The sequence below is a fragment of the Perca fluviatilis genome, chromosome 12, assembly GCF_010015445.1.
Source record: "Perca fluviatilis chromosome 12, GENO_Pfluv_1.0, whole genome shotgun sequence".
Taxonomy (NCBI): domain Eukaryota; kingdom Metazoa; phylum Chordata; class Actinopteri; order Perciformes; family Percidae; genus Perca; species Perca fluviatilis.
Window position 1 is genome coordinate 36,259,186 of NC_053123.1, and position 10,157 is coordinate 36,269,342.

At 40.2% G+C, this 10,157-nt stretch overlaps 1 protein-coding gene across 2 annotated transcripts; it reads left to right on the forward strand.

Annotated features, from left to right (window-relative positions):
- The first annotated feature begins 433 nt into the window (after positions 1 to 433).
- On the forward strand, positions 434 to 4,135 carry LOC120570163 (ladderlectin-like). Of its 2 annotated transcripts, XM_039818413.1 has the most exons (7): positions 434 to 509; positions 741 to 797; positions 1,477 to 1,539; positions 1,980 to 2,069; positions 2,447 to 2,581; positions 3,164 to 3,278; positions 3,371 to 4,135. In XM_039818413.1, exons 3-7 carry the CDS (start codon positions 1,477 to 1,479, stop codon positions 3,436 to 3,438), a joined length of 471 nt encoding a protein of 156 aa, XP_039674347.1. In that variant the 5' UTR covers positions 434 to 509; positions 741 to 797; the 3' UTR covers positions 3,439 to 4,135. The 2 variants fall into 2 exon arrangements, with proteins under 2 accessions (XP_039674347.1, XP_039674346.1); XM_039818412.1 differs by lacking the exons at positions 434 to 509; positions 741 to 797 and having other exon boundaries at positions 1,432 to 1,539.
- Positions 4,136 to 10,157: the final 6,022 nt, after the last annotated feature.

Here is a 10,157-nt window from a genome sequence, read left to right on the forward strand (position 1 = left end):
AACAAAAGTCATTCTTTAATTTCTGAAATAATATGCTTATAGATTATAGGTTTGGTGTATAGATGTAGCAAATCAAAATTAGGTTGATCGATTTAAAAAAAAAAAATGTCTACATTGAAAGCCTATATATTGCTTAGGCTACACTAAGTTAAGTCGAAATGCTTTCTTTCCCGTGACTAAATAGCTCTACTTTGGGCAGTTACATGAGGTGGCAAATAGGACTACGATTTAGCAATACTGACTCAAGTGACTCGCACAACCCGGATCAGTTTAGTGAGAGACTCAGTAAAACTACTAAGACTGAGTAAAACTCAAATCCTTAAAAGGAATCGAGTTTACCAGGCCTATCACTGACCCTGACTTTAACACCCTGTTAAATATCAAGTCTTTACCTGCGTCATTGCATGAACTGTCAATCATGATTAAGACCACTCCCCTTTCTAAGGTATATAAGTGACTCTCTTTTCCCTCCAAACCAAACCAAACCAGGCAGTACAAAGATTACAGATGTGAGTTTAATGGACGTTTTCACATTGTATTATCATTATCATTGAAAGAAAGATTTGCCTGAAAAATGTATAAATGTTGTTGATGCTAGATTGCAGAGTTTATTCTGTTGAGTAAAGATAAAAATGAGTGCAGATTGTGAATGCATTAATGATGTAAATCAGGTGAAGTTTGACCTAATTTGTTATTATTGAGTGTTTAATGCTATTCAGATCTGTGACATTTTCTTTCAGTGACAGTCATCAGCTTGTTCTTCTCCTCTGTGTCAGCCAATCACCACCTCAGCAAAGGTATTTATATTTCAATGTATTATCACAATTTCATCTATTTTACTTTTATTAATAAATAATCTTGTCTGAATCGAGAGGACATTTTTGGGGGAGGGAATGAGTCCTTACCCCAAGTGCAGCAGTTTAAGTTCCTCTAGTCTTGTTTGCGTGAAGAGGGGACAACAGAGAGGGAGATTGACTGGAGAATCGGCTCAGCGGGGGCACTATTGCATACACAATCTGTTCTCGATCTACCAGCCTGTTTGAGTTTCTACCCTCACCTATGGTCATGAAGGCTGGGTAATGACTGGAGCTCATTGAGGTGGTTTGTGCATCTGGTAAGGATGCCCCCTGGGCGCCTCCCTAGGGAGGTGTTCCAGGCACGTTCAGCTGGGAGGTGGCCTCGGGGAAGACCCAGGACTAGGTGGAGGGATTATATCTCCAACCTGGCCTGGGAACACCTCAGGATCCCCCAGTTAGACGTCTGGTAAGGATGCCCCTGGGCAATCAGAGTTGCGTCAGCGGATGACAATGCATAATCTATCAAATATTAAACCGTATATATTTTATAATACGATATTAACTAATCTGGATACTTTAATTTGATGAATGGCTCATTAATAATCAATTGCAGTCATTAATTGTCTGACATTCTTTCCTTGTCTGACGTATGTTGACTTTGTTTAACTTCTTTCCACAGATGACGTCAGTCTTTCCGTTTGCTTTGTTGCTCTGTTTGTCCAGCGGACTGTTGACTGCATATGTAAGTACACTCTTAAGAAATAAATCACTAAAATAAGAAAAATAATTAAAAATAGATACAGTAAAAATCACATTTTCTGTTATTATACACAGCTTTTAATAAACTGTTAATATTTTAAATTTTTAAATGTTTGTTAATAATAATTGCACTCTTTAATGTGCATTGAAAATTGTGGGCTGATAAAACTTGTGCTCCAGGGACCATATTCATATAACATCTAAAGCTAAATGTAGCTCTTAACTGGCTGAGTTAGAGGCTGTTAAAGTCTTGTCTAACTTATAATAAACAGGTCAGAACAGTATCTCTGACTCGTTGGGTTGCTCTGATTGTAGTCTTGCATTGCCAGCTCTATCTCCACAGCACAGAGGAGGAACAATCCGTAAATGAACAGTTGTTGATATAGACTAGTCTGATTGTTTTTGGCTTATTTGTTCATACAGGGTGAACCTTGCTGCCCTCCTGGTTGGACTCAGTTTGGCTCTCGCTGTTTTGCTTTCTACATCCAGGCAAATTCCTGGTCCAATGCAGAGGTACAGCAGTTCTATCCATCATAACACATGTATGCTTAATACCAATGTACTGTAAAACTTTACTGCAGTAAAACTAGTAATACCACATAATTAGGAAAATGATCAAACTCTCCCGAGACATGAACACCCGTAAATACCAATGATACTTACATACTTTTATTTAAGAAACATTTTCATTGCAGAAGATTTACTGTAACAGAGTATTTTTACAGTGTGTTATTAGTTTTAAGTAAAGGATCTGAATACTTCTTCCACTACTGATTAAGAGTATAAAAATGTTCCATGTGACTATAAAACTGCCCTGAGATCTGTTAATAATGTGATTATGATTTTGTTTCTTTCTAAACATTTTAAACTGATGATATTGTCTCCATTAGGCCTTCTGCATCTCCGCTGGTGGGAATCTGGCTTCCATCCACTCAGATAAAGAACATGGATTCATCAAAAACTACATTTTCCAAATGACCGGTGCACAGACAACTGCTTGGATCGGAGGCACCGACGCAGTGAAGGTGAGACTTTTATCACCACACAGGAAGTGATGTCACCCGTCTCTCAGCCTGTTCTATGAAGCAATCTTACATATAGCTGTCAAAAGTAAAGCTCTGTAATCTGTATGTATTCCACATATGTATTACTGTCAGCAGCACATTGACTGCTGCTGTATAAGAGCGTGAAGATCCTCGTAGGGAGGAGGTATGGGGGGGATATTTGGCTCCTAAAACACAGGGCTTTGAAGCTGGGGAGCAGAGTTCATGTCCTGAAGAAGTTAAGAAGAAAACAAAAGACTATCACCCTGTAAACGAGTGTTCATGTCCTGAATCCTGATCTTAACTAGTTGTTTTGGTGTCTAAATGTAACTGTCGTCACTGCATGACGCACAGTACCAGCTCACTGTCACCTTTTCTCAGCTAAATTTAACTGTCATGTGACCGGCATTCCAGTTAAATTTATAGGATTTCTTAGATAATTAGGCGAATGTGCATCATGTCTCATGACTTGTTGTAGAAAATAAGAAATCTTTTGGCCTGAATGAGTATTACAACAAAACTTCTTGACTTCACTTTGACTTTAAACCAATCTTTCTCCTCCAGCCGTTGACGTGGTTCTGGTCTGATGGATCCAAATTCGACTACGCAAGCTGGAATGCGGGGGAGCCTAACAACTTCGGTGGAAATGAGTTCTGTCTTACCATGAACTGGGGTGGAGGTAAAAAATACTTAAAAGATCTTGTTGTATGTTGCATTTTTTAATATAAAAGTTAAATGTAATCAGTAATTGGTTGTAAACTCTCTCTACAGCAAACTGGAACGACTTGCCTTGTGCCAACAAGGTTTCTTTCGTGTGCTCCATGAACCTGTGTGTGTAACTCTACCACACCATCATGATGCCTCTCCAGCTCATCTATAATCTCTATCATTGATTCCCTTTCAGTTTGTTCAGCAGACAGAAACAGCTCTCTGCTGACAGATGACTCACTTTCACTTGTTTATAATCTGAAGAGTTAGGGAACAGTTCACATTTGGGTTTAGAATTAGACAGAAACTGGCTCACTGAGCTGGACAAAAACTAATCAGTAATTGGACTTTTAATCTACAGTAAATAACACAAAACGAAATACAGAAAACATTTGAATAGTCACACATCTTTTACATTTAACGTACGGTAAATATGAAGTTCCGTCAAGCAGATATTAGCTTAGCTTAGCATAAACATTGGACACATGGGAAACAGCTAGCCTAGCTTAGAATAAAGACTGGAAACAGCTAGAATGACTCTGTCCAAAGGTAAACCTACCAGACATGAGTGGTGATGATCTTTTCATCCGAAATGTCCAGATAGAAAATAAAAGTTTATATTTTGTCTGACCTTTCTGTGATACAAGAGGAGAATGCAACTGTAATAGCACTTCATAATAACTATTAATATTTCATATAGTCCACTGGTTTAATGAACTGGTTCCTTTTTATTCTTAAAACATATGTGTTATGTTCTTTATTCATCTGATTTCCTTTACTATATAATCAACTAAGCATTCAAAAATAAAAGACATATTGTCACATAAACAGTGTCTGGTCTTTTATTTGTTTTCTAAAAGGGACACATCATTAATATTTCCCCTGGGGGCTTGAACTCACATACATATCCCTGCTTCTGCTCATCTAGTTTTTCCCCTGGTGGAGACAAAATGTACCCCCCGACCACCCCCACACCTCAAAGTGATCAATGTTACGTCACCAATTTAGTTAATCCAGTTAATTTTTCCGAGGCGAATAGAACGGGCAGCCACGTGCGGGGTCCGACCATGCTGTGTTTGTTGCTATCACCTAGCAACCGTCTCTCCGTGAGGAAAGCTGTAAAGCCGACGGTGAAGTATTCGAACGGAGACGTAGCCAAATCAGTCTAATACATTGATGCCATCAACACAAAGTGTAGGAGCACAATACTAATGATTTAGTTTGAAGTTCCTGTGACGTGACGTTTCCAGTGTACGGTACAGACTCAAACACACAGAGCTCTGAAGCAGACCTGCACATCGCTTAGTGTCCACTCTCTGTAAAATGCAGCGCAGCCTCAGATTTATGGATGCGCTCAGCTGTGACCATGCTGCGGCAGATGTGTCGCGTTTGAGCTCTGTGTATTTCTGCAGTAGTTTCGGGTTTCCACCTCCAATGTAGAGCAGCGTATAGCCACTTCCCTAGCTAAACTATTTGTCTCATTCAGAGACCAGAGACCCAAACGGGGCTCTGTGTCTGTCAGAAGGTCTAAGATCTACCGTATCAGCAGAGCAATTACGTAATGCACTATGGTGCCGGTGGATTATTTTCTGAAATATAACTTGTGACTTTATTCTTCTAATAGCCTATTATCACTTTATTTTTCTCAAAATATCACGACTCCTCCAAATCACAGAGAACACAGATATACTGTATTTTGAATGTGCACAAAGTTTTGGACAAGAGCAGTAAATCTTGCTCAAACATCTGAAATATTACAGTCCAGGGGTTTATTAATAAATTAAATTGAATGAATGTATCATTGAGGTGAATAATTGTCATATGCACATTAAGGAGGTTACTTAACAAACAAAAGACGCAAAACAGGAGGGAAGAGTAAATGATGCCTATAGGCTACATGTGTGCTGACTCAGATATCATTAGAAAAGTCCATCCAAAGGAGAATAAATAGTTGAAAGCAATACAGAATGCCTGACAGCCTTACTGCAATATATTCCATTATGTTTTTATATTTGGATTGTAATCTGTTTCTCTTTAAATAAAGATATTTGCAGCATACATTGATTCAGAAAAAGGTAGAAATAGGTGCATAGAAATTCACCAGAATGCGGGACATTAAGTGTTTAATGCTCAAAATTTTCAATAAATCATTTTAATTACTTTTTTAGAAAATAAGGAAATTCAATTATGATTGAATCACATGCAGGCTGTGCGCTATGCATCCAGAGAACTTTATCCATGTGATATTTGGTGTTACCATTGGAGGTCACTAAAATGCAGTTACAAAACCTCTTGGGAGCGTTAATACGATCACGATGTGGTGGAGTTCTTGCGAGGAAAACTGGGAACATTTTTTACGCAGGAAATTCTTTATAAATCCGAACTTTGCGAGGAATATTGCGACGGCAAATTTCACCCTGCTTCGCGTAACTTTTTCTTGCGTAACAGGTTTTATAAATGAGGCCCCGGCTGGCACATGTTCCCGTTAAAAAGCGTGTCGCGTGCACAAGCACTACCGGTCACGCCGCATAACGTGTGTCGGTTTTAGTTCCGGAAATCTGGTCACCGTAGCCCTAGACCCTATATTAATTATAGCCTAAATAATAAGTCTTTTAAACTAAGTGAAGTGCTGTAACATGAACAGTCTATGCAGAGAACGATAAACTCTGAGCAGCAGTTGCTGGTTTTATTCAGCTGCTACAGAGCTCCGGGACGCAGTGGTGGTTCTAGACACATTTTACTAGGGGGGCCAAGGAGGGGGCAGTGTTTAACCAGGGGGCACATTAAAAAATAACTACCAATTATATTTAAAGGTTATACACTTTATTTTACTTTAAAATCATATAAACATTTATTTTGTACAAGAGTGAGAGCAGGTCCTAGAGAGGTAGGGCAATAAAAAAGGAAAAATGCTGTTTTTCTCACTTTTTTGTTTACTGGGGAAAAAAAGCACCCTATGTCCCTTCCTCGTTTCCTGATAACTATCAGAAGGAGAAAAAACGTAGGGGCATGCATTACATTTCGTTGCCTAACCATCCCTCCCTACTTAAAGGTATTGTGGAGGATTTTCCCGAATTTTAGAAAAAAAACGCCCTCTGTACTTTTTGAAAAAATGCACATGCGCAACACTTTACCTGCTCCCGAGAGGGAACGCCTATTAAACGTGTGCACGAGAGTGCACTGTTTACAAGTTGCTGTCGGCATGGCTCATACAAGCCTACTTTCCAAAAGAAGATTTGCTCTTTTTCACAAATTGAGATGTTTACCGTGTGTGCGCCGTGCGTAACTTGTGCCAGGGCTAGCATCGCTAATCATAGCTTACATCAACTTTTACTAGCAGTGATTTTAAATGGATTTCTCCAAATAGCATGCCAAACTTTACCTGTGGAGTAGAAACTTCACGACTGAGGCATCGGTGGGAAGCCCAACCTGTGCTTTTAGCGCACGCCAGCGTGTGAAATATTCTCCCAAAAGCTTCAATGCTTCAATGAATGGCTGAAACCGTAGCTCAAGCTCACCACACATACACCTGAAAGCTAGGGACGTGCACGTACCATGGCCTTACGTAAACATATCACCAGAATGATTGACAACCAGGAGGACCAATAGTCTTGATGATCCACCCGGAAAAAGAAAATCCTACACTATACCTTTAAAGTGCTGGTTCGGAGTAATTCACCCTAGGGTCCTTTGCACCATGACCTCGAGCCAAACACCCCCCCCAGAAGCTTTTTTCACCTGTGTCTAACACTTGGAGAGTTAGCGTAGCGTTATCAGCTGGATAGCTTAGCGCAGGGGCTAATGGATCCAGTGATGTATCTCGTAAGTTACCCCACTAATAATGCCCAAAATGATACCAAACTTCTTGACTAGTACAAATAGGTTATGTACTCATAAAACGATGGATTGTAAAGTTTGTAAGTACACCAGAAGTGTATGTAAATAACACTTGCCTGTTGGCTTCTCGTCTCTGCTGCTGCTGCTGCTGCTACTGTTACTGGGCAGTAAGAGTGCTTAGGGCCATCTACAAATTACTACACCGAAAAGAGATGCAACAAAAACATTTATTAATTTATGATTAAATAAGGTAATGTCTCCAAACTTACCTCAGATATGACTTGTCTCCTGCTAGTTATACTACAGCACTTACTTTAAAAAAACAAGTTAAATTAATACATTTTTATTTATTTATTTATATTGTTGGAGAGCAGGGAAGCTTCATTGGCTGCCTTGATGTTGCCAAAATTTAAAGTTCGATGGCTAGGGGGAGCGGAGCGGAGAGAAGCGGTGCGTGCACCACTCATCGCGGAGTGTCGCACTCTACCCCGTGATTAGAGCTTAGATCGGGCCCAAAAAATCAAGCCCGACCCTGCCCGAGCCCGTGCACGTTGTGTCCGAGCCCGGCCCGGCCCGACACATTAACTGGAATTATGAGCCCGAGCCCGATTTCAAGACAACGCTTTTTAACACATGGGCCGTTATAACTGACGTGCTCTCAACTACAATTCAGAGTTGTTTGAACTGCAGAAATGTATACAAAAAATAACTAACAATGCAACAGGAGCCGCTGCAAACCTGCACTGTTTGTTTTTTTTCTCTGAACGAAACTGGATCGCAGATGGATCTGAATTAAGAAACAACGGTGATTTTCTCTGTGAGGGCTTGCCTCGCTCTCAGGGGGTAATTCTATGCTTGGAACAAAAAGAGGGATGTTGAAGGCTGACTATCATCTCTTTTCTCGCCACGGCGAAGTCTGTTTCCATGTGTCTGCTCATCATCCAAGTCCCCATTTTATTTATTGTCACAGGTGAGCAACGCGGTCGCACTTAATGCAGCACTCGACAAGTCACATGCTGGTCACCTACCTAATTTGTTTAAAAATGGTTCCATGGGTCCGTGACTTTCCTCCAAACTTGCTCAAAGGTTGCTGTTTTTCTTTACATCCAAGCTCCATGTTGTACCTTTGCTGCACCATACAGGCCCCTGCGCCCGCCGGTGTGATGTGTGCGAGAGGAGACATGACATCTCGTGAACTGAGTCTAACTTTGTGTAACATTTTGGGACAATACTATTTATTTACCCCTATCCCTGCTTCTGCTCATCTAGTTTTTCCCCTGGTGGAGACAAAATGTACCCCCCGACCACCCCCACACCTCAAAGTGATCAATGTTACGTCACCAATTTAGTTAATCCAGTTAATTTTTCCGAGGCGAATAGAACGGGCAGCCACGTGCGGGGTCCGACCATGCTGTGTTTGTTGCTATCACCTAGCAACCGTCTCTCCGTGAGGAAAGCTGTGAAAGCCGGGTGAAGTATTCGGAGGAATCATAGCCAAATCAGTCTAATACATTGATGCCATCAACACAAAGTGTAGGAGCACAATACTAATGATTTAGTTTGAAGTTCCTGTGACGTGACGTTTCCAGTGTACGGTACAGACTCAAACACACAGAGCTCTGAAGCAGACCTGCACATCGCTTAGTGTCCACTCTCTGTAAAATGCAGCGCAGCCTCAGATTTATGGATGCGCTCAGCTGTGACCATGCTGCGGCAGATGTGTCGCGTTTGAGCTCTGTGTATTTCTGCAGTAGTTTCGGGTTTCCACCTCCAATGTAGAGCAGCGTATAGCCACTTCCCTAGCTAAACTATTTGTCTCATTCAGAGACCAGAGACCCAAACGGGGCTCTGTGTCTGTCAGAAGGTCTAAGATCTACCGTATCAGCAGAGCAATTACGTAATGCACTATGGTGCCGGTGGATTATTTTCTGAAATATAACTTGTGACTTTATTCTTCTAATAGCCTATTATCACTTTATTTTTCTCAAAATATCACGACTCCTCCAAATCACAGAGAACACAGATATACTGTATTTTGAATGTGTACAAAGTTTTTGACAAGAGCAGTAAATCTTGCTCAAACATCTGAAATATTACAGTCCAGGGGTTTATTAATAAATTAAATTGAATGAATGTATCATTGAGGTGAATAATTGTCATATGCACATTAAGGAGGTTACTTAACACACAAAAACGCAAAAGAGGGAAGAGTAAATGATGCCTATAGGCTACATGTGTGCTGACTCAGATATCATTAGAAAAGTCCATCCAAAGGAGAATAAATAGTTGAAAGCAATACAGAATGCCTGACAGCCTTACTGCAATATATTCCATTATGTTTTTATATTTGGATTGTAATCTGTTTCTCTTTAAATAAATATATTTGCAGCATACATTGATTCAGAAAAAGGTAGAAATAGGTGCATAGAAATTCACCAGAATGCAGGAAATTAAGTGTTTAATGCTCAAAATTTTCAATAAATCATTTTAATGACTTTTTTAGAAAAAATCTCAACATAAATCTCACACTAAACTGAAAAAGGCTGTTACTGCAATTTTGTTTATTTCCCAGGAAAAAACAAATATTAGACGAGGAGCCTAGGATCAAAATAATGAAGTTACTGTCTGTGTCTGTGTCTGACCTGGGCTGGCACATGTTCACGTTAAAAAGCGTGTGCGTGCACAAGCACTACGGTCACGCGCAACGTGTGTCGGTTTTAGTTCCGGGAAATCTGGTCACCGTAGCCTAGACCCTATATTAATTATAGCCTAAATAATAAGTCTTTTAAACTAAGTGAAGTGCTGTAACATGAACAGTCTATGCAGAGAACGATAAACTCTGAGCAGCAGTTGCTGGTTTTATTCAGCTGCTACAGAGCTCCGGGACGCAGTGGTGGTTCTAGACACATTTTACTAGGGGGGCCAAGGAGGGGGCAGTGTTTAACCAGGGGGGCACATTAAAAAATAACTACCAATTATATTTAAAGGTTATACACTTTATTTTACTTTAAAA

Coding starts and splice junctions, on each gene's coding strand:
- LOC120570163 (XM_039818412.1), top strand. CDS start 1,447: ATGTTGACTTTGTTTAACTTCTTTCCACAGATGACGTCAGTCTTTCCG. Junction 1,540..1,979: donor GCGGACTGTTGACTGCATAT/GTAAGTACACTC, acceptor TTGTTCATACAG/GGTGAACCTTGCTGCCCTCC. Junction 2,070..2,446: donor ATTCCTGGTCCAATGCAGAG/GTACAGCAGTTC, acceptor TGTCTCCATTAG/GCCTTCTGCATCTCCGCTGG.